The sequence below is a fragment of the Drosophila novamexicana genome, unplaced genomic scaffold (genome assembly GCF_003285875.2).
Source record: "Drosophila novamexicana strain 15010-1031.04,08,12 unplaced genomic scaffold, DnovRS2.1 tig00000193-arrow-pilon, whole genome shotgun sequence".
Lineage (NCBI taxonomy): Eukaryota > Metazoa > Arthropoda > Insecta > Diptera > Drosophilidae > Drosophila > Drosophila novamexicana.
The window spans coordinates 2,312,454-2,337,143 of record NW_020824787.1 but is presented as its reverse complement, the minus strand read 5'-3'; the positions used below and the strand labels follow the sequence as shown (position 1 = coordinate 2,337,143).

At 40.4% G+C, this 24,690-nt stretch overlaps 1 protein-coding gene and 1 long non-coding RNA gene across 2 annotated transcripts; one reads left to right on the top strand and one right to left on the bottom strand.

Moving 5' to 3' along the window:
- The first annotated feature begins 975 nt into the window (after positions 1-975).
- Positions 976-1,830, top strand: LOC115758816. Its single transcript, XR_004017463.1, has 2 exons — positions 976-1,206; positions 1,273-1,830. It is a non-coding gene; the product is annotated as an uncharacterized LOC115758816 (long non-coding RNA).
- Positions 1,831-20,378: 18,548 nt separating this feature from the next.
- LOC115758815 lies at positions 20,379-23,124 on the bottom strand. The gene is made up of 4 exons (XM_030699592.1): positions 22,906-23,124; positions 22,134-22,674; positions 21,313-22,028; positions 20,379-20,865 (listed from the first exon to the last, which is right to left on the bottom strand). The coding sequence occupies exons 1-4, from the start codon at positions 23,105-23,107 to the stop codon at positions 20,507-20,509; spliced, it is 1,818 nt and encodes a 605-aa protein (XP_030555452.1). The 5' UTR covers positions 23,108-23,124; the 3' UTR covers positions 20,379-20,506.
- Between the last annotated feature and the right edge of the window lie 1,566 nt (positions 23,125-24,690).

Genomic DNA, 24,690 nt, shown 5'->3' with positions numbered 1-24,690 from the left:
GCGTGCAACAGAAAAAGGAACTTCTGCAAAGTTTTATTAAGATAGCCTTAAAACTGACAGACAAGTTCGCATAAAAACAGATAGACGGACAAACGGACATGGCTATAGAGACTCGGCTGTTGATGCTGATCAAGAATATATATACTTTATGGGGTCGGAGATGTCTCCTTCTATGCGTTACACACTTCACGACGAAATTATAATATCCTCTGCAAGGGTATAAAAGTATAAAGTATATCTAAAACATCGATATTTAATGATATTATGAAATTATATAGGATAGAAATATGCTTGTCTAAATATATAGGATATAACAAGTAAGAGGTTCTAGTCGGGAGCTCCCGACTAGGGGATACCCTGAACCCTCTTCTTCCAACATCAAATGCATATATATATTCTATTTTAGAAGCTATATGTCAAGTTTGGTGACTCTAGCTCTTATTATTTACCAAAATTGCCCAAAAAACAGGATATCGATATAGATTTTTATCGATTGCTTGGAAACGGAGTAAGTTATCGATTATCGGAAACAAACTCGATCTGCGCGGGAGCTAGGAGCATCTACATCTAAAATTTCAAGTCTAGCTCTAGCTAGTCTAGCTCTTATAGGTTCTGAGATCCTTGCGTTCATACATACGGACGGACGGACAGACAGACGGACATGGCTAGATCGACTTGGCTATTGATGCTGATCAAGAATATATATACTTTATGGGGTCGGAGATGCTTCCTTCTGCCTGTTACATACATTTGGATTTTGCACAAATACAATATACCCTTGTACCCATTTTTAATGGGTTCAGGGTATAAAAATGTTTGTCTATTTGAATGCTTGATATTTGATTCGGCCATGTTATTACTCAGCATTTGATTTGAAACTTCCCAGTTAGTTCTGCTTTATTTATTAAGCAAGTGGAACATGAATCGAATGGCAAATAGTGCTTAAAGGTTGGATAAAGCTGTTCCTCAATACAGTAAGTGGAAGATTACTCTAAGATGCACATTCGACTACTTGTGGCACTCACGCAGGTTCAGTTTTTTTTAATAGGCATATACGCCGATCCCCGGGGATACCAATATTACAGGACTAAAGTGCCGTCTTACAAAATGCGCGGGCCATATCAGGAACCAGTGGCACCAGCGGACTATTGCAGAAAGGGACTCTGCCCGAAAGGTGTTCGTCACATTTCCTGTAACAATACGTTTGTAAGATTTTGATTAACTACAGTTGAACCTGGCTTACAAATTCAAATTGCATTTATTTCATTTAAGTGGGGCGAAATCTGTCCCAAATCACCCAATGGTGTTAACATGGAAAATTACATTATTAGCATTTTGGAATATCATAATGGTGTACGGAAACTAATCGAACAGAAAGTGGAACATTTTCCAAAAGCCAAAAAATTGCCCCCTCTCCGCTGGGATGAAGAACTCTCCGTAGTGGCAATGCGCGTCACAAATTTTTGTAATAATATTAAGGCCCACAACTGCGTCAACGTCCCACGTTTCTTAAATGTCGCTCGCAACTCAGGTGACTTCACAATTTATGCATACAGTACTGCATTCATAATTCGCTCTTTATTTAAAGATTGGCTAGTGGGTTATAAATTGTTTAAAGCTTCATATGTACATGAATTTCCAGTGAATGCTACAATAGAAACTGAGTCTTTAGCAAATATTATAAATCAGAGGGTTGACAAAGTGGGTTGCGGCTTGTTGATAGATGTACAAACGCCACCTGTAGCTTATTTTACATGTTTGTATAATGAAAAAATCAGGCCTGGAAAGCAATTGTATGAAACAGATCCATAAAATCCGACTTTAAATCTATGTCAAATATATATAATAAACAAGTAAGCGGTTCTAGTCGGGAGCTTCCGACTAGGGAACCCTGCATGTTAGTTCTGCATTATTTATCAAGCAAGTGGAACATGAATCGAATTGCATATAATGCTAAAAAGGTTGGAAAAAGGTATTCCTCAACACAGAAAGTGATAGATCTTTCGGCTAGTTCTGGTACTCACGCATATTCAGCTCTTTTTAATAGGGGATACCCCCGGGATACCAACTCTACAGGACTTAAGTGCTCTCTTACATTATGCGCGGGTCATTTCAGCAGCCAAATTGGACTCCGATTGGGTAATGCTGAACCCGATTTGTATAGTTGAAATGCACTTATATTAAGTGTGCCGAAAATTTTCTAAGCCACGCAATGGTCTTAACATGGAAAAACACAGACCGCTTTGAGCCATCATAATAATATACGGAATCGAATGCATATAGAAACGAGAAAGAAGGGCTATCTTCGGCACGCCGAAGATCTAATACCCTTGAAGACCCAACGTCTTCATAATGCTCATAGTGCTCGTGCTCGTGCTCGTATCTAAGAAGTACCGGGAAAATAGTAAATACCGAGTCTGGTCAAGATATCTTGATAACCAAAAAGGCTTATTATCAAAAACCTGGTTTTCGACCGATCGTTCCAACGGCAGCTATATGATGTAGTCGTCCGATTCAGCTGGTTTTGACATATGTGCTGCGTGCAACAGAAAAGGAACTTCTGCAAAGTTTTATTAAGATAGCTTTAAAACTGAGAGACTAGTTCGCATAAAAACAGACAGACGGACATGGCTATATCGACTTGGCTGTTGATGCTGATCAAGAATATATATGCTTTATGGGGTCGGAGATGTCTCCTTCTATGCGTTACACACTTCACGACAAAATTATAATACCCTCTGCATGAATATTTGGGCTGTGCAAGGCCGATTTAATCGAATTATTAATTTTACTCGTACTATAAAAAAATCAAATGTCTGCTTTTCATTTCACTTTCACCTCTTTTCGCCCTTATTGTTTTACCCTTTCTTCTCGCGTAATTGATAGAATTGTTGAAGGTCGCGAAAAGCATTGCATACTTCGGGGCAGTTTTGAACCCCGCCCCGACACGCTGTTGCTCAGTTTCGCAGTTTCTCATTTATTCAGTACGCAGTCATTCAGTTTCCCTCGACACATGTTCGTTGAGCTCATGTGCATAATTCAAGTTGTTGCACATGCCACAAATGACACTCGAGCGAGCGGCAAGCAGAGGCTGTTCGTCCTGGCTGCGCCTGCTAAGTGTCCTCGGCAGGCCTCCGACATGAAAGCAAAAAGGCTTCTGAAATTAAATTAAAACGAAATGCATGCAAAGTGCCACACAGCACATCGAGTCCTGCATCCTGAGTGCTTGAAGGCCCCCAACGAGGTGGGGCAGACTGCGGAGGGGCGTGATAGCATCCATATGTATTGTAATTAAGCAATCAATGGCATAATTATCGTCATATGAGAGTCACTCGATTGATTAACACGCCCACAGCGATTCACGTGAGCGACAATTTCTGTAATTTAAATACAATGCAATAACAAAAGATCCTGGCTGAAGGGGCGGCAGAGGACGAGCGGTTACAGACACAGCAGCAGGTCATATGAAAATTAGTCGCCGCACAAAGCGGCCAAAGAAATGCACACAATTGTGTGGGCTAGTGGGTTGGCGTGGGTTATTGAGAACTTAGAAAAAAATACCAAAAGTCAATGGCTTTTTAAAAGTCAACTGCACGTTGACCGATTTGAAACAGAAGCCAAGCAAATTCAATTACTTGAATGTTTTCCAAAATGTTCTCGAACTTGAAAACTTTTGTTGCCCGTAATTTGAGAACTTGTTTTAATAAGTCGCTTAACTTGGGGGCAACGAGCTCATTGGCGTATATATTATTATAAAAATAATTACAGAAAAGTGAATACTTATAAAGTATATTTAGTGGACTTCATGTTTGTCTAGAAACTTGCAAAAGTCAATATATAAAAGTAACTTGAACTTGAACTACGGCGGTGTATTGAGCGTTTTTGTCGGACTCTAGATTTTATAATTTTTCAGAGCGTATTAGTTTTCTTTTGTGATGTTTCTTATTATTTTTACAATTCTTTACCTTATAAAAATTTTGTAATCAAAAGAAGATATAACATTTTGGCGCTTCGTGGTCCGAGGTCTAATTTATTAAATTAAAAAATTGGAAACAATATTGTTTTCATTAAGTTTAATCTTCTACCATTAAAATCTATTTTAATTTTCTATTTTAGGATCGATGTAAAGCATAGCTCAACAAGTTAATAAAAGGTAAGTTTAATTTTTTTGTTTTTGAAGATTTTTTAAGTATATATACATTAAATTTATCTAAGCCTGATCTCCGAGCACACCCAATAAGTTTCAGATTATTTTTTAAAATAATTTCTTAAAGTTTTTAAAAACGCTTTAAAGAAAGTTTATGCTGCAACTATTTCCTTTTACTCAACAGTATTAAAAATGTGTATATAAAAAAATGATTGTCTCCCAAAAACCATGAAAATTCAATGCTCTACTCAAAAAGCATGAGAACCGATATAAAAGCGACTTGATTTGAAAAATGTTATGTCCTTGGAATGGCTTTTGTGACTCAATTGAATGCTTGTGCTAATTATTTGTGCTCAGCAGAAGGTTGACCCCGTTTGCTACACAGTTAGTAGCTGCTGACCCAGCTGCGATTGATTTTTCTAAAGGATTTTAAACTGATGGTCAACTTAGCGACCCCCCTCCCACGCAACCCCCTTTCCCATCCACCTCTAGCCAGCTTAACAGTTTCGAATCATTTTGGATGCCATAAAGGCGGATAATAAAAAGAAAATGAGAGTCAGCCACGCGTTGCAGCTTAGAGGAAAAGAGCTAAAAAGACGAAGCATTCAATTTGATGACAATTCCGCAGATGATTTGCCGGTTGCCTCAGCGTTTCGGATGGCATTTTTTAATATCGTATGGCACTGCCATTTTTTCCCGTTTTTTTTTTTTGCCTTTTTTGCTTATTTTTTTTTTTGGGGTTAGACAACTCGTAAAAGTGGAACTGTGGCAGCTGAGCTCATCGCTCATTGCTCATCGCTTAGCTCTGTTGCTTTGATGTTGTTGTTGCTATTATTGTTGTTGTTGTTGTTGTTGTTGTTGTTGTTTCTTCCACCAGCAGCAACAGCAACAATAACAAATTTTAGCATGCCACAGACTTCCCCCTCCTCCCCCGACATTCCCATTCACCGCAGCGCAACGACAACCCCTACGATGCATTTTCCCTCTTGCGCTATTTGCGGCTTTTATTGTTATTTTTCGTAATCGCATAAATCGTCAAGAATGCGTAATAATCTAATCGTCATAATCGTTCTCAAACGCAAATCTCCGCCTGGAATACCCTCGCCGTCATACTGTATCCCAGCCGCATTTCTCTAGAGTCTGTTGGCTGGTGGGTTAGGGGTTCGCTGCCAGAGAGTAGCAGGTTTTTAGCCTACTTATGAGTTGGCTTGAGTTAAGCTGAATAATGCGACCATCTCGTGTTTGCAATTTTTAAACGCTTTTGATGACATTTTTGTACTTGTACTCTTTTTCAAATTCCTATTGGCTTGTTTGTGCCTTAAGCATCAACTGAGGAAATTTGCCATGTGGCTCAGCCAAGGATTTTCGAAACAGCTAGAAATGTTTGGGCTACTTTTGTTGCTTGGGTCTATTTGCAATTAATAAATAATAATAAAATTAATATGGCATAGCGCATAACTCCGGCGAGGTATCTTCGCCTTGCAGAACTATGTCGTTTTTTTCTGACTTAACAATGACGTACAGAAACGACTTAGCTTCGCTGATCTACGAGATTAAGCGGGAGAGAGAGAGGGAAATAGAGAAGCGAAAGAGGCATGGAGAGAAAGAAAACGTTGAGGAAAGATATGAATATGGAGAGAGAGAGAGAGTGCGGCCAGTAAAACGATTACAAATTAAAAGAAAATTCAAATGTTTTTCCTTCTCTCTCTCCCTCGCTCCCTCTCTTTCTCTTTATCTCTCTCCTTATGGAGAGAGGGTTGACGAAAAAGAGAGTGGCAGCACATATAGATTGTTTGCATGTGTTTATAAATGTATTTATATAACTGTGTTAGTGTCTCGTTTGTTTTTGCACAATGAAAGAGAGACACTTTTAAACTCTTAAAATATTTGAGCAACGTCACATTTTTCTGATATTATTTGCGTTGAAAATTGAAGGCAGAGGCAAAGATATACAATTAGACAAAAGAAACATTATAAGGAACTTTGAAAACTACAATTAGAAAACTATTTAAAGATATAATTTAAATTTGCTGTCAACTGTCTAGACTGTTTTATCTTTGGGTATATAAACGCTTGCCTGCAGCATTTGGGTGTGTTATGTTTCACTTTCTTTAAGGCCTTGAACTAAATGAATAGCCTCTGATTAGAAGGAGGTGCTTAAGGGTACACCGATTTATGTAGGCCATTAATAAACTCCCTGCCTGCCTAACTCTCTCCATCTTTATCTCAATTTGTCCCCGACTTTGTCTTTCACTCTCTCTGCTTGCATTGCGTATTTAGCATTTCTCATGGAAAAACATTTCTTAAATGTTGTATAATTAATTGCAAATTTTCGATTCGAACGCTAATTGCAATTTGGCAACGCTTTTGGGCGCAAAACTTGAATCATATCGTTCTCTCTTTCTCTTGCTCTCTCTCTCTCTCTTTGTGGAGTGGGTTGGCAACCACTCATAGATACGACTTTTCCACTATTTGAGCTGCATTGATATGTTGACTTTAGTGCTCGCAGCTAATCGAAAACAAATGTACAAAAAGCACTAAACGCACACACACACATACACACCCACACACACATAATACACAACAAGCACAAACACACAGACAGACAGACGGTCACTGGACCATAATGCTAACAAAAGGAGTTTTGCAACGCGTTGATTTTGGCTCATAATTAACGCAAAAGTTTTGGCAAATTGACAAACAGACAGCGGGACACAATGATAAAATGACAAAATGTACAAGAGACTGACAATTACCTTTGTGTGCTGTGCTGTATGTGTGTGTGTGTGTGTCTGTGTGTGAGAGTGTGTGTCGCCATTGGCATTTTACATAGAATAATCAAGGAGGGAGTGGGGATGGGGGCGTTGCCATGGCGTTTGCCTGGCGGTTATCGCGAGTTCAGCAATGTCCTGTGCGGTTTTATTATTGCAATTGAGATGAAAAATAAATATTTCAATTACCGCGCAAACACACATGCACACACGCACACACACACACACATGCAGAGTGGAGTTGCGCCCAAAATAGACAAGAGGACAAAAACAAAATTTAATTATTATGCTAAAAGTAAATTGATATTTGCATTCATTGAATTCACATTATTCGCCATATTACATAATAATGTAATACAATAGCCGCAGCCACAAAGCACACGAATAAAATACATACCATATATACATACATATATATACATGGATATGTATATATGTTTGTAAGCACCAAATAATAAGGGTAAATGCATTAAACCAACAACATCTACAACAACACTTAACTGCCGTCTGTCTGCATTGGCAATTTAAATTTATGCTTTCTGCACTTTTGCTGAGGGCAGCCGCAGCGCATTTTAATCGAATTAAGCTAATTGCCATATGAAAAGCGATGTTAAAAGCAGTCCAAAAGCAGCTCGAAATCGTACCAAAATCAGCCCATGCCAAAGCGAAAACTCATACAAAACTGATTGAAAGCTGATTGAAATTGAAATGCTAATATCCATATAACGCGTGTTTGCTGCACTTCGTTTTGATGTTCCAGAAAATGATTTCAACTACAACTCAACAACTATTGAAAGTGGCAGCTATACAAAAAATGTATTTGCTTATCATTCGTTACATTTCAAGTATAGTAAATGTGTAGTAGAAATGTCGCAATTCTATAAAAGGAAACTTAATTATTTCACATTTCGGAATGTCCCGTTCTTATGTTTTTGTGCTTATTAAAAGTTTTAAGGCTGTAAGCTAGCCTACACGCAGTATTTAGCTAATCGATTGTTGAAATTGAAGCGAATTTATTTTATGGAACATGCTGCTAAAATACTCTCCTCCAGTTGATGTCCTAGGTGGCGCTGAGCTATGCACAAACTATGCTATGAAATAATAATAATAAAAAAGAAAAACAAAATTTCGACCCGCTCTATATTGAATGCAAATATTTTTGCAAATTACATTTGAAAGACCAAATCCAAAGAAGCGACTGCCTTTTAGTTTGCCTAGTTGCGATACGAGCTCCAGCTGGACTCCCATATGCTCAGACCCCGGATTGGCGCATTGCCGAGCAATTTGTTTGATTAATTTGAGCTGGTTTGAGCGGCAGTTGGTGGGGGTTGAAGTGTTCAGAGCCGACCTTCATTATGTAAATTGTATGCGAAATTTAAATAATCATCTGCAATTTAAATGCAGAGCAACACTTTCGAGATGTGAGCCCAAAGCCTCGACAATTAATCGACGTCGAGGTCGACGTTTCGCGTTTTACTGGAAATATGCCAAATGCTGTGTGCCTTATGCTCATTTTCTATTTTAAGTCGGAGATAATATCATATTACTTCAGAGCTGGCATTAACTGTCTACGCATATTTGTTTTTTGTGCTGTTCTTGTTGTGTTTGTTGGGCGTACAGCCGTGCCTGCTGCCATAAATAATTATTCATATTTGTATAAAATACACACAGAATTTAATTAAAAATTGTTTCGCCCCGGCAGAGTTCAGACCATAACAGAGAAGACACTCAACTCGAGTAGCTGGGAAACCCTTGGCATGACTATTCATGTTGTTGTTGTTGTTGTTGTTGTAGTTGTTGTTGATGCTGTTGTATCTCTTTGTGTATAACCCGCCCTCAAGTCCTTGTTCTGGCCCTGGTCCAGTGGCAGACGCTATGCCACTTTTGGCTCATAATAAAATTAAAACGAAATGAAACGAAATGAAAAAGTAATAAAGTCCTTATGGAAAACGCCAGCGATGCCAGTTGAAAATGTGGGAAAGCGAGAAAGTGAGAAATCTACGACTACACGACTGCCAGGACAACACTGGCAACAACTACTGCTACTTCATTTTGCATTCACTGGCAAGATGGCAGGATATCGTGCAGGTTCGTGCTGCGGGGGGCTGGAGGGCCAACTAGAATAGAATGAAAGACCGTGTCGCTCGTTGCTAACAACCCCTCAAAATCGTTGCTCCACACTGTAATCGTCGAATGAAATCTTTGGGTATGTGGATTCAGAAACGAATTTCCGTGTAACTATGGTGAGAAGGCAGGCCTGGTTCCAATCGAAGGTACTTATGATGTCGAAGCGACCTTTAATTAAGCAGCTTCTCATCAATTAAACTAGTTGGAAATTGTGCTCTACTTGATGGCTCCAAAAGTTCCTCATCACGCCTGACTTGTTGCAGCTCGGAAGTCTTGCAGTCTTAAGATCTACTATATATTTTCTGATAATCATGAAAACTTTTAGAATAACTGCGGGATATGTGATTGCATATAAAAGGTCATAATTCATGGAAGAGTCTTAACGAGTGGTTAATTATAGAAGATGCTGGTTCAAGCCTAAGAATATCTTTCACGCTTTGGTTTCAGAAATGAATAAAATTTGCAAAAATTTCTTACTGCTGAAAGTTTTAGACAGCTATATAAAAATTAATGAATAAGTGGGATTATATTATTTATATAAGAATGTCGAGAGGAAATGGAAAAGGGCATTGAAAAAGACGAATATTATTTGTTCCAGTTCCAGTTTTCAAAAACGACTTATATGAAAGTAATCAAATATTATTTAAGGATACATATTCTTTTGTTTGATTTAATTTGTTAGCAGCCCGAGATCTTCAATAAATTAACTGCAAATATATATAATTTGCCAAACAAAGGGCATCTCTTAGTCGATTTGAATTCACTCTCTATTCACTTAATTATGACAACCATTGTTTCCAACAGCTTTTGGCTTGGCTGCAGTATTTCAGTTTTCATTCTTAAATGTTGAACACTTGTAAATTGCGTTTTGTGCCAAAAATCTATCAGAGTGTGCTGTGAAGCGGGCGTGGCTGCTGCTGCTGCCGCTGCCTGCACATAATTAAGCGTGCTTCATGTCTCGTCTATTGTTGTGAAATATATTTTAAGGTATATGGAAGAAAAAAAAATAATTTGAATATATATCTAGATGTATATGCACTATAAATTGTGCACTGCATTCAAGTTCTCTGGCTCTGGTTCCATGAAGTCATTAGACAGTCTGAACAGCCTATGACAGTGCTCGAATGTGGCATATCAAACGGTGGAAATCAAAACCCAAACAAGTAAATCAGCTGTAACTGAGCGACGGGACAGGATGCCAAGTGGGAAACGAACAGGGGGCTTCAAAATTGTTGCAATTACGCAGCAGTAAGCAGAGGACAATGATTGCGCCAGGATCCGGGAAATTCCATAAGCACAATGCCAAATGATGCCCCGGATTGGCATAGAAGCGGCTGTCGGGCCCAGGGGCGAGTGCGCGGGGGCAGACGAAGGGTTGTTGCCAACTAAAATTTGGGCAATGGCGCCTGTCAAAGGCAGCGGCTGAAAAGTGCCCGCTGTCACTGAGCACGAGGTAAACGAGGCATGTTGAGCGGGGGCGTAGGCGTGGCAGACGTCCAATGGGGTGCATACATTTGCGAGATTTACGAGCTGTCGTCCCTTACATATAGGCACAACAACAGACGCAGAGCACAGAGAAATTGGGCGGTGGTTGGGGGATGGTTGCTGCCACGCGGATGACGCACAATGGCAAAATGTTGTCAACGCAATCAGCGACAGTTCTTACTGCGAGCCGACTGTTGTTGTTGTTGTTGTTAGTGGTAGCAGAAGTGGGCTTTCTGAGAACACAGAGCATGTAAATATGTGTGCGTGTGTGTGTTTGTGTTTGTGCCCCCCGTACCTGCCCCTAAACGTGGAATGTTTCAAATTGAATTGTGCGAAACACGTGACCATGCGAGCAATGGGGGCAGCCAAGTTGATTACCGATGCTGCTGCTGTTGCTGTTAGCTCTGCTGGGTGGCTGGCATCATGTCAATAAAGTCAAAATGAGCGACAGGCTTACAAACAGGAGTTCACAAGTGGCATCAGCTCAGCAGCATTTGATGAATGGCCATATTAAAAAGTGTAACAAAATGTTCTCCCAGGGTTGATTCAAAAGTATAAAATGTAATTTGCGTAAAATGAGTGTTGGCTTTGTGGCTGTCTCTGTGTGTGTGTGCGACAGGGTGTGCGACAGGGTGTGTCCCTATCTATTTGCCTCTGGTTGGCAATTGCACAGCGGTCTAGTGGCCTGTGCACAATCAATTCCCAAATCGCATTATGCTGCCAAAGACAGCTTCAGCTTCTAGCAAATTGCTTGGCGGCAATTGCAGCTCGTCCGCTGCGTGCCACCGTGCCGCTGCTGCATGCCACACTGCCTTCCCTTACACATTTCGCATTTTATGTGCGTCAACATCAGCAAGTCAGCAAGTGCACTGCGTGCCAAATGGTTTACGTGTCAGGCGCCACAGTCTTCACATCAGTTGGCATAGTCTGCTTTATGGGGCCGCCTGCCTCCTGCCGCCTGCTGTTGCCACCGCGCGTTGCCACCCAGCGCTTTGTATTGTCCACATTTAGATTGCAGGTTTGCTTAGCATGCCAACGCATTGCTTCCTTCCCCTTCTACGTAGCCAGAAGACTTTGTAGTGCCGCCTTGTCATCGAAATTTTCGATTTTCAACTTTGTTGCTAAATAAATATGGCTTTCACCAGAGAGAGAAATGACAAGAGAGAGAGAGAGAGAGAGAGAGAGAGAGAGAGAGAGAGAGAGAGAGAGAGAGAGAGAGAGAGAGAGAGGGGGGGAGATATTCTCTTGGCATTATTGTTTCCATTTTCTCTCTAATCAACTAGCTGGCATTTGCAGTCAGCAGGTGATACTGCAATTAAATTAATTTGCCTTCTGCCAAAATCATCAACTTTATGCTGTCTATACACTAAACTTTGTTATTGTTGCCGAAAAACTTTACTTAGATTCAATGTCGAACAAATTTTGAAGCAATTTTTAATTGGGGTTTTTCTATGGTGTCTCTTTCAATCTCTCATCAATCTCTGCTTGCAGCAGGCTTTAGTTTCTGTGCCAGAACTAAACTTCTTTTCTTCCAAATCCAAAAGCTGAAGCAGCTTGGATCTACTAGATTGTTTAATATGGGTAGGTGTAATTCAGGTTGTTAAAGGTAGCATGAAATATAAATTCTAAGGGACGATATATTAGTACGTATATAGACAAATTGAGTGTTGCATGAATGTACATCCCTTTTATATATATATTCTGAAAGTTTCTGTTTATGCTTTTCACCAATAAATCTTAAAAAAAATTCCACTTTGCATCGATGTTTGCTTTCCTGTCGCCAGCATTGTCAGTGCTTCGATTTCAATGCCAAATTTATAATTCATTTGCAGTTGCTTCGACAATTTTGATATCAATATCGTGCATATTTCATGAATTCGTGGTATTTTTCAGCTCGTTTCTCACAAGTAAATGCATTCATGAATAATGCAGCATTTTTGTGGCGTGAATGTCGCCAACTAACACTTGGCATATTTTCTTAACGAGAATGAATCTTTTGTGCAGTAACAAATCGAAATATCTTTTTTTAAATATTTATTTTTACTTTTAATTCTTTCAAGTCGGTATTGGAAATTTCCCAACTGGATTTTTTATGAGTTTTAACCTCTGCCACTAAACACTCAGCCTTTTAGCTAATTGAGTTACCGAATTACACCTCAATCAAATTTTCTAGTTAACTACAATTCACAACCAGTTGAGGACTTGCATAAAGTTCGAGTGAGCTGTAAAGAGATTGTGGCACTCGCAGTTACATAATCATTTTTAGCTGAGTCTCCCCCAATAACCGTAGACAACTTTTCGCGTTGCTTTCCTAGACAATCCAGATAACGCCCACTCCCACTCCCAGTCTGACGCTCACACCCACTGCCACTCCTCACGAACCAATTGGCACCCATTGAGCGCTTGCTCCAGTTGTAATTTCCACTGTTGGCTAAACACAAAGTTTGTCATGTGTTGCAATTTGCCAAAGGCTGCCTACAATTGTGCCCCCACTGAGTGGGGGGCGGGGCGCGGGCGAGGGTTGGCCCATGTATAATGCATGTGCTCGAAATGTAGCCAAAATCCGCAAATGCAGTGACGATTGCAAAGGACAATAAAGAAGCAGGGAGCACGAGCAGGAACAGAAGCGAGAGCGGGAGCAGGAGCAGGAGGAGACCGAGTGTGCAGGCACGATGGCTGTCAACGCAACTTCGATGCCGAGACAATGTAACTCAAAAGTAGATACATTGTAACTTTACCAGTGGAAACAACAGCAACAACAACGACAACAACGGCAACAAATGGCCTCTAGTTGTGCAACATTGCGGCGTGCAGCGTGCCGGGTGGGCGCGGAGCGCTGCGGGGTGCACAAAAACTGCAATGACTGTGCGATTATGCCAATGGCAGCGACGTCTAAAACAAACGATTTGTCACAGCAGCAGCAGCAACTGCGACGAGAACAACAGCCAAGTTGAGTTTTATTGCCAGCGAAGGGTATTTGCCTCGAACCGCAAACATTTGCCCAAAATGCGGGCAAGGACTAGGAGTGAGGACCAGAGTAGCAGAAAGAGAGAGAGAAAGCAGAGTGAGGTAGCGAGACAATAGCAAGAAAGTTGAGTGTGTAAAGGGCGTGTGCAGCGCACACAAAATGTGGGCGTGCCGTGTCCGACTCCGACTCCGACTCCAACTCCAACTCCAGCAACAGTAACTGCAACTACAGCAGCAGCAGCAGCAGCTCATCGAGAACATGACACTGTCCACCAGCCAAGCCACCTTCCCACCCACCTTCCCCCGCAGCCGCCATTCCCCACGTCATGCCAGCGTCCGCCAGCTGCAAGTGACAGTAATTGTTTTATTGACATTGATTGACACGGCAGTGAGGCACAGTGGAAAGGAGATGTATTTGGGGCAGTGGCAGCGGCAACGGCAACAGCCCCGACAAGTCAAGCCAAAGACAAACTGCAATGCCAATGCCAATCCCAATACCAATCCTTAATACCAATCCCAATCCCAATGTTTTCTGCCAGCTCAAAAATGAGCAAAAGATTTCAATTTCATTTTGATAGATCGCATTTGCGTTGGCTTATTGAAAACTTTTCAATATATCGCACACAGATCTACCCTATAAATCATGAGATTTGCTTGGAAAGATTATATTTTAATTTTACTTATTTTTTTCGCGAATATCATACTTTCAGTATGAAATATATTTAATTATATAAATATATAGGGAATTAAATATGTGAATAGATTGCATCATTTATGATTTTTTTTCAATTTCAGACAGATATTGTTGGTCTATCTTACAATCCTTCAAAGTATCTTTTTGTAATTCTGTCAGTACTGGGCTGATATTACTTTTTATTTTCTTTTTTAATTCTTTCATATCTTTTTTAAACAGTTTGCTTAGTTATGATTCAATACATTATTCAGACAAGATTTTAAACAAAGGGTGACATTATATAATCTTCAATTAATATCTCAAACAGATAATACACGTCCTGGTTTACTTTTTCGGAAATTCTAAACAGTTGTAGACTAGTTAGCAGTACAAAATTTTATACAAAATATACTTTCAGATGCTCTCTTAAAAGATTCTGGGAATGCTATTTTAAATTTGCAAACGTTAGCAAACAAAATTCAGACTTGTCTCTAAGATACATATTAGTTTTTAAAAAAAATACACAACTAACATAGTTAGTTAGGACACCACCCTAAATTTTCAATTATAAAATATTTTTCTATAGGTTCACTTATTTTAAGAAATTTAATCTTACATATTTTGTTTTGTTTTTATCAAATAAGGCTCAAGTGAGTTTTAAGGATATTTTGTATTCGTGCATTGTGCCACATGCATTCCTTTTACTTTCTGAATTTCGCCCGGGGCCTGCTGGGCCATTCGGCACTCCAGCGTCAACCTCTTTTCCTCGTCTCCATTGTTTACCCTTGTAAGCTGCTCATTAAACCAAGCAAAGCTTCAGCGACTGTGCCTACAGCTGGAGCAGGAGCTGGACCTGATGCTGCCAGACTGCCAGACGGGGGGAATACATCAATTGCTGGGTGTTCCAGCACAATGAATGCTGTGTTCCATTGTACAAAAGACAATTGTTTGATTTTCGATATGTTTTCGTTGGCTGAACTGGTGCCACGATGATGATGATGATGATAATGATGATGATGGTTATTATGATGATGATGGTGATGATGATGATGGTGATGATGATGACGGGAATGGTGATGGGTCAGAGGTGGAGTTGGCATGGGCCCCTATCCTATTTTAGAAGGAAGATTGAGCATTTTTGCTATCGCTGCACTTTTCGTTCATTTCGCATTTTGCTGATGGTCTTACATATTGCTGGGGTTAAGTAGGAGGAGGAGGCATTTGCGGATACGGCTGCGGATGCGGATGCGGATTAGTGCTTATGTAATGCACACATCAATCCAAGGCGGCAGCTGGAGCACTCGAATTTTGACTTGGATGTTTCTCTTCATTTTTATTACCATTACGAGAATTTTTCTTGATTGTTGTTGTTGCTCTTGTAATTGGTTCACATTAATTATGAAAGCGCATCGGTAACGGAAACTTATTTGGCTTATATTTCGATTTCGATTCGATTTCGGGTTGTTCTCCCTGTCATTTCCGTATTTTCATTTGCTTTATATTCTCGTCGTAGGTTTGTTTGCTTTTTCATATTTTCTGGCCTGGGCTAGCTCCCCAGAGCAACCGAATTGGAAATGAAATGCGATGCTTAATTAGTTTTGCGCTGCTGAATCCAATCCCAATGATTATGTTGATGACGCAGACAACAGACGATGACTTTTGCTTAGCCCACAACAACATTGGGGCACATTGGCCAACAAAATTAGAGAGATAGACACAGAGACAGAATGAGAGAGAGAGAGAGAGAGAGAAATATATTTAAAGGAAATAATCTATGAACGTCATAACATTTTGGCTGCTCTTAAGCGGGCTTTTATCGCTCAAACCTAACTAAATTCGAAATATTGCTGCTCTTTTAACTCATAGCAAGAAACACGATAAATGTGTGTGTACTTGTTTGTGTGTGTTTGTGTATGTGTGTGTGTGCGTTTTGGATAAGCAATTTTTAGCATACCAATCTCTACTCTATTCACACTAAGCTAGGGGTAATGTGTCAGTGTTCATAAAAGGAAACTCAAACCCTGTTTTCGTAATGTTCGAGGTATACAAAATCATTTATCTTTATATGCTGAAGCATTGATAAGGCCTAGATTAGTATAGTGTTTGGTTACGCAGGCTACTCGCTCGATGGAAGATGATTAAATATTTTGATGCTCATTTTAAAATTAGTTATTTTTATAGATAGGGCTTCTGGATTATGACTTCTAGGTTATGATATATAAATGTTATTCTACCGGAAGATATTGGAAAAGCCATTGAGGTATAATATACAATCAACAATTTTGTATAGTTATTAATGCGACAGATTAATATATTAATATTAATGACAATCGATTATGATATCCTAATATCAACGTATCAATTATAATATTCAAGCTAATATTATATTACTTATATTAAGTGTATATTAATATGTTTATTATTACAATTATTTCTATTGTTATTTTTTGTAGTATTATTATTATTAAAATTATTATTATTATTTTAAGTTGCCTATTGAATAACTAATTTTAGTCTGCACCCATTAAAAATGGTTAAGCAAAAGGAATATTTGTTTTGTGTTGATGTATGTAACACGTCACCATAAGTATATATATATGTATACATTCTGGATCAGAGGGACGAGCTGAGCCGTTTTAGCCATGTCGATCTGTGTTTCTGCATGAACGTATCGAGCTTGATGATGTAATCCAAAATATAATGTTGACTGCAGGTTACAGAGGATTTGGTAGTTAAGCACACTCGATTTTTATTTGTTTATTATCTTGGCTTGGTTAGAGTATTCACATGCCTGTTAGCTAAACGCAAGCAGCGCTATCTTGTTTATTGTTTTTCATTCGAATTACGAATAACTTTAGTCGCAGCTTAGCTCATGCAAAGCCCTCGCAAAAATACTTTCACACATATTCACAGAAAGAGAAATAACAATAACAAAAACTAGAAGCCCGACAACGACAAGAACTTTTGTGTTGATAACGTGCAACGGCAGCAGGAAATGTCCAGTACAAAACCAAAATGTGGAAGAGGCAGACGAACAGCAAGAACAACAACAACAATAACTACTGCAACTGCAACAAGGAGAGCTGCAGTGAATCAGGCCTGGGGAACGGCCTCCTCTATGCCACAAAAACCTGGTGGCCACAAACCAGAAGAACACAAAAACCTTGTCGAACGATAAAGTTGCCGTCTGCTGCGCCATAACTCGGCTGCATAAATCTTGAATGGGGTTTCGGCTAGGTGACATCTTTTGGTGACTGGCGACTGGTGACTGGCGACTGTTGACTGGTCGTTCAAGTTGGTGCAGGACCACGTCCAGATACCAGACAGCTACCCTGCAGCACTGCATAATAAATTGCAGCCATGGTGTTATAAATATTCCAGCTGCCCACACGCAACACACACCCTCCAGCCCCTTTTCATATCCCATAGTCCTGGCCAGAGACTGACGCAGCCAGCCCCTTGCCTTCTGTTGATAAGCATCTAGGCAACAATTTCGCACATGACCAATGCATGAAGATTACAACTGCTAACTGAAATGCTGACATAGATAAAAAAACACACGAAAAAGACCCATAAAAATATGTTTGAGCATTTTAATGCAGTATTCAAAATGGAGCTGCCCTGAAGGTATCAATTAGAACTGGTATACACTGTAATGTACATAAATAGTTATAAAATATTTTAGAAGTATATACTATATACTATATATCAAATAAATTAAATATAATTTATAATCGTTTTTTTGTTCATTTTAATAATGTTATGTATAACGTCTTACAAGGACTCTGGCTATACATATATTGTAAAAGTTCTTATCCAATGATAGAATTCTTATATTTCACTAAGCTTTTTCAGGGAGCAATATATGAATTACAATAGGCTATTGTTGTTATTATATATATACTTTATTGTTTCTGATATATTTGAACATTAAGGAGGCACAGGGCTCATGGAAATGTTTTCAATGAACGTCAAGAAAATAATTTAAGCTAAGAGCAATCCATTAATATTTATATTAATCGTCATGACAATTAGAATATTATTATACCATATAGATACTGATTCCAAGCTTTTCTATATCATTTAAATAACAAGTTTTGTGCTTTCTCTCTCTCCTGACCTCTCTCTCTCTTTCTCTCATTTGCTACATTTAAAGAATCTTGGCAAGTTTTTTCTACATTTCCCTGCTTTTACTATGCTGCTTTCCCTGTGCCGTGTTGCATACTTTCAGGTAGCCAACTAAAAAGTGTTAAATGGAAAACAATAACAACAATTTGGGATGGACTGGGGCCTGGGTACACTACGGACAAGCCCATTAAATTGTAGCAGGTCTGGGCAGAGCCGCGGCTCAGTGGACAAAATATGCGCCGACGACAATAAATTAATGCGATTTATTGCAGCGATAAGCGCGAATGAAACTGTAACTGGGACTGAGAAAGGGCCAGGGACAGACTGGCGTGGGTGGCGGGGCTATGCCCCCAAGGGACCATGTTGCAAGGGGTGCGTCTTCGTGTGTGGGCTTGTCCAAAGATAAGGCTCACACGGCGCTTGGGTGGAATGCAAAAATGTTGCTGGTGGGTGAGCGTGAGTGTGTGTGTGTGTGTCCACATGCGTGCCTTTCATCTAGCGACTTGAAATTTACGATGCCACGCCCCGTTCCAGGCAGGAGCTTCCCCTCCCAGCCAGATAAGCAGCGCGTACTTCACATTTAATTAGGGCTCAATGCGCATTAAGAAAATGCCCCAAAAGCGTCTCGAGGCACGCCTCTTTGTGTCTACCCGTTCCAAAAGCCTACAGCTCCCGCCTCACCCCGCTCCATTGCTAACGCATCAAAATACCATTTTAATTAAAAAAAATTTCGTCAAATGATGTGTGAGAAGTCGATAGAGCAACGGGCGCTAAATCACAAAGCCAAACAGGATAAACAGAAGCTCCGGGTGGGCTGTTTTATAGAATCGGGAGCTCGGGGTGCGGGCAGCTAAATCTGACAAGGGTGTCTGAGGATTAAAAAAAATATATTTATATATATATATACGTAAAAGAAAATGCAAAAATCTGAGCAAGTACAAGCTCAAGCGCGCAATTGTGCAAGCGCTTTTCCGAGCGCTGTGAAAATCTTGTGAAAATTTGTTGAGCGTGCAAACTGTTGGTGGTTGCCATTAGGTTTGGATTTGGGCCCGGCATCTCTCTCTCCCTCTCTCTCTCTCTCTCTCGCTCTCTCCGTGTCTGTTGCCCGGCAATAATTGCATGAAATGCCCAAAATTTTGTGCTGAGTGCTGCACAAAACGTTTTCCGAGGGGTGGGTGCTGGAGCGACTGCAGGGGAAGAGCTCGAGCTGGTCCGGCCAGACGCTAAGCCGGCATCGTGGTTGCTGTCGCTTCGGCCAGCCACTAAATCACAACCAAAAGCCGCTGTTAAAACATGCTCCAGCCCCGTAATGGGTGGTTGAGAAACGACAGCATTAAAAGCAGCAGCAGTGCGAAGGGGGCGGCCGCTGGCGGGTGGCGGCAAAGGGCTGGCTGTTGCAGCCACAGCGACAGGCCACGTGCCTGGCCTGGCAGCAGGGTACAGCCCGAGGCTAAAACGAACCAGAAATTTCATTAGGGGATCGCGGCAAGTAGCTCAAAGTGCTCGTTAACCATGGAAGGGCTCATTCATAATTTAATCTTAATCTGAATCTGAATCTGAATCTGAAACTTAATCGATATATGCAACAGATTTTTCCCTTATGTGACAATAAGTACACAGATTGCCGGAAAATTTGATCAAATAATTTGAGAAGCCGGCATTAAATTGCAGATTTCACATTATTAAAATGAGGTGTGCAATTTAATAGTTCGTAAGCTCTAGATTGAATATATGACAATATGAATATATTAAAAGACTTGCAAAAAGAAATCGTAACCTTATAGAACCTAAGCTCAATTTTTCAAACAATTGCATAACTAACATATACTTTGTATCTTCACAAAACCAATCCCAAATCTTATGAATCTTCCTTGAGTACGAGTTCCTATAACTATTACAGCAGGGAAATTAAAAATAAAATGAGATTCATTAATGAACTGCAATTTTAAGATTCATTGAAATTTTTTAAATCTTTAGTAATCTGGAATTCAAAATAACATTCATACGCTTTTCATTTGTTTTTAATTTCCAAAAACAATCCAATCAATTATTGAATTTTTTAGTTACATTAAAATTTAATTTCAAATATAGTAAAACAGTGCGCATTAAGCATTATAAAATTATAATTTTTGCTTATAACAAGTAGATTGTATTCATAGATGAGGTATCTATAGATAGGCATATGTACACATTCGTTCCATTCTCGAGCTAAAGCTCCGACACATTGCGTATATCCACACCCATTTCCTCGAACTGAACATCATCATCGTCAACCACAAGTGGAGCATTTGCCTCGTTTGCTCCGTTGCGATGCCCCTTCAAGAGCGCCGCCTTCTTCAGCTTGGCAAAGGTCTTTTGAAAACTGACCGCCTTCTCGTTGAGCGCGCCTTTGGGTCTTTTCCAGCGATACAGAATGCTGACCGCGATAACGATCAGTATGGTGGCCAGCATGAGGTACCACATGAACCGAGCCGGATTCGAGCCGGTCTGCCTGTCGCTGTCCCCTTTGAAATCATCCGGTTGGACTGTCCAGCTCATGCGTTTACGATGAGGTTGCGTGGGATTTGCTGTAAATGAGAATTATATACCTTAACAATAGATCTAATTCGAAAAAAACAAGTAAGAGGTTCTAGTCGGGAGCTCCCGACTAGGAAATACCCTGAATCCTCTTATTCCAACACCAAATTGTCGCCGCCTCTACCTATATATACACCATTCTAAAAGCAACAAATAAAGTTTGGTGATTCTATCTCTTATCATTTACCCAATTTGCTAAAAAAAAACAGGATTTAGATATCGATTTGCATCGATTGTTTGGAAACGGAGTAAGTTATTGAATATCGGAAACATCTGCGCAGGCACTAGAAGGACCTACAGCCAAAATTGAAAGTCCTTAGCTCTTATTGGTTCTGAGATCATTGTGTTCATACATACGAACGGACGAACGGACAGACAGACGGACATGGTTAGATCGACTTGGCTATTGATGCTGATCAAGAGTATATATAGCCGACCTGCAGTATCGTGTGTTCTGGGTGTGCTCGGCGTTTGCCGTATTGTGGTTGTTGTTGTCACAGCAGTGGTTGCTCTTGTTGTTGGTGGTATTCTGCGAGTTGTTGTTGTGGTGCGCTGTGTAGTTGTAGTTGTAGTTGTAGTTGTAGTTGTTGTTGTTGTTGTCGGCTTGGTTGTTGCTGGCTTTTTGGTTGTGGTTGTTGTTGTTGTTCTGACAGTAGTTGGCGTTGTTGTTGGTTTCGGTGTTGTCGTAGTGTTTGTTGTTATTGTAGTAGTTGGTGGTGGTGCTGGTGGTGCTGTTGCCGCCTCCTCAGTTGTTGTCTCTTCGACTTGAAACAAACATGTGGTGAAATAGTCGGGACAGCAACTGTCAAAGCAAAGCAGATCACAGCCGCAGGACTTGATTAATTTGCCATCGGAGCGCAGCTCATCGTCCAGTGGTGCCGGCTGGCCACAGCGTTGGCTGCAGTTCATCATGTCGTAGACTACGGGCTCGAGTGTCTCACGCACTGGTGGCTCTGTGGTGGTGGTGTCACCACCTCCGCCACACTCGCTGCCCGTCATCAGGCGTACATCATCAATGGCAATGTCGCCGAATTGGGCAGTGGCATCGGTGGCGGTGAAAACGACCTGAAAATCTCCGGGCATTTCATCAATGAAAATCGTGTGCTCCAGCCATTGGTTGCCCTTGTTGCCCTTAGCCACGAATTTCGAGTATCTAAATGTGGTTGCAAGAGAGACGGAGAGAAAGAGAGTGAGAGAGCGATTGTGAGCGTACACTGAGCGCGTTATCGCGGCATCCGCTTTCAATTTGTGTGCATACTTATCACGATTTTGCCTCCACATTTGCTCCACACGCATCTCTTGAGGCTTGACGGAGACAACTAAAGTACCAACGCCGGAACCGTACATAAAATAATGAAAGCGGAAACAGCAGGCGGTCTTCAGGCTCAGCTCGCGTGGATAGATGGGCGAAAGCAAATGATGATCGCCCACAGCAAATGTTGTTGTCTCCATCAGCATATAGTGTCCTCCGTAGGCATTCTGGAGCGTGTGATCGTGTCGCGGTCCCGTCCGATACGAGTGAAAGTGACTGACGGTGGCCACACGTTTCCAGGGCTGGATTAGCGTCTGCTGCGGCACCCAGCCGCACAGATCCTCGCTCTCGAAATCACAGGCGTGACTCTGCGAATGATTGCGATGCCGGCAAACGCCCAGCAAGCGATCCCAATTGTGGCCATTGCAATAGGCCAAAGCATTGCCAGCGACCACGTACTCGTCCATGCAAACGACCACCGCGGCGAGGCCACGCTGCAGCTCGATTTTACCATGTTCCGGATCTTTCGGCTGCGTACAGCCAGCCCCTGAGTGAGGTTAGAAACCAATATATCTAATTACAGTCGCAAAAATAAACAAGATACAACGACAAATGCGTGTTCCAACGGATTTGAACTGTTGCTAGACAGTCCAAGTCAATCCAATCTTTTACATTTAATTGCACAGATCATCGTCTTTCATCTTTTGTTGTTTTTCTTTGCACGAGTTTGTTTTTTTTTTTCCCTAGTGTAAGAGCAAATCTCGTGCCTGGTACTTACTGGCACAAAAAGGCCGTTCGTCATTGATGCGTCCGTTCATGCTGCAACTGAGTATCGGTTTGCCCATTAAAATATAATTGGTAAAGCATCGGAATCGCAGAAAGTTACGTCGCTGCCACACGGAGCCATTGGCCAGATCGTCGGGCTTATTGCAACGTGCTTCCGTTGACGGCAGTTCCTGCTGCAACAGCAGCAGCAGCATGAATAGCCCTGCGCTTGTTCGACAGTTGTGCGACATTCCAAATACGAACTATGACTGAGGCGCCTCAGTCGTGTCCATGTCTCCGCCAGCCTTTGCTTTGCGTTGCGGAAGATAAGCCGAGTCGACTTTTATCAAAACATTTCAATGCAAGATTTCACCCCGACTCCGATCTTACTCGCCGTTTTACTCGCAGAACATTCTCACATAATTTCATAATAATTTTTGTGCGCATAAACATATATATATATATATATATCTTACTACCATATATATCTTACTACTATATGGGGGTACATAAGTATGCATATATTGTGTGACTCACGCTTCTTAATAGTTCATTTACTTTGTAAATTAACGACCTCATCTTATTGATTAGCTACTGTAGGCAAGAATTGCACTCTATGGTCACATATACACTGCAAATTAAGAACATCGTAAGTGCGAACTCTTTGAGAAATTAGAAATTAAACCTAGAATCAGGAAGTTTTTCTAAAAAATATATAAAGAAATATATAAAGTATTCTTCTGAAATTTGTAAAATAAAAAATATAGCATAACATATAAATAAACTGTATAAAATATTACACAAGAGTAAATCTAGGGAAAAAATGTTTAATTTTATTTAAAAAATAATTAAAATTCGAATCAAAGAATTATAGATACTCTGAGATTGGAGTATAAATTTTGTTTTTAATCATTTCAAATTTAACTTAAGTCTGAGAGTATCTAAAAGTCATTAATCGAATTTTAATTTCTTTTTAATTGATGCATTGGATTACTTGTAGCTGCTGCTACTTATTAATATCTCTTTATGAAGTATACTTACCATACAGTTAGTCATAGCAGTTTACACACGCTTCAAACGCTTGAAACTCATTGAATGAAAGCGTTGAAAAGGGTATTGTAATAAGATGAAAATGTGTGTAACAGGCAAAAGAAGGTTTCTCTGAACTTATAAATTATATGCATATATAAAATCTTAACAATGCATCGATCTCAAAAACTATTTCAATCTGGTAACCAAAAATATCCAGCTTACTACTGAATAAATAAAGATTCCACTTAGGCGATTTGATGCTGTCTATAGGGTATGTTCTAAACGGTTACCCCCAACTAAAGTAGTTGATTTTGTTCTGCTCTGGCCGGAGTCATTCCCAGCTGCTTGGCTCCACAGTAACTTTATTTATACACACAATCAAAGTTGTACATAATTTTGTTGATTCCCACCCTGGCCTCATTCACTTAACTGAATTGTGCTGTATAGTGTTATTGGGTCCATTGATATCAGATGCAATTATGCGCATCTCCTGTTGGTGCAACTAAATGGCAGCAGCTTCTTCCTGTCGCCTGTCGCCAGTCTCCAGTTGCCCGACTTAAATTATTGCTATCTCCTGCTAAATAATTGCATTGCCCGGCGAATCATACCCAAGCCCCCCTCCTACACCACACACTCAATTCCCCCCGCCTAACTATGGCGCCGTGATTTATGTTTGCTTCCGTTCGAGTCGCAATCACGACTGTCAACCGCCCCTGCGCTCACTTTTCGCCGTGTTGAGATAATCAGTCAATATTGACAACTACTT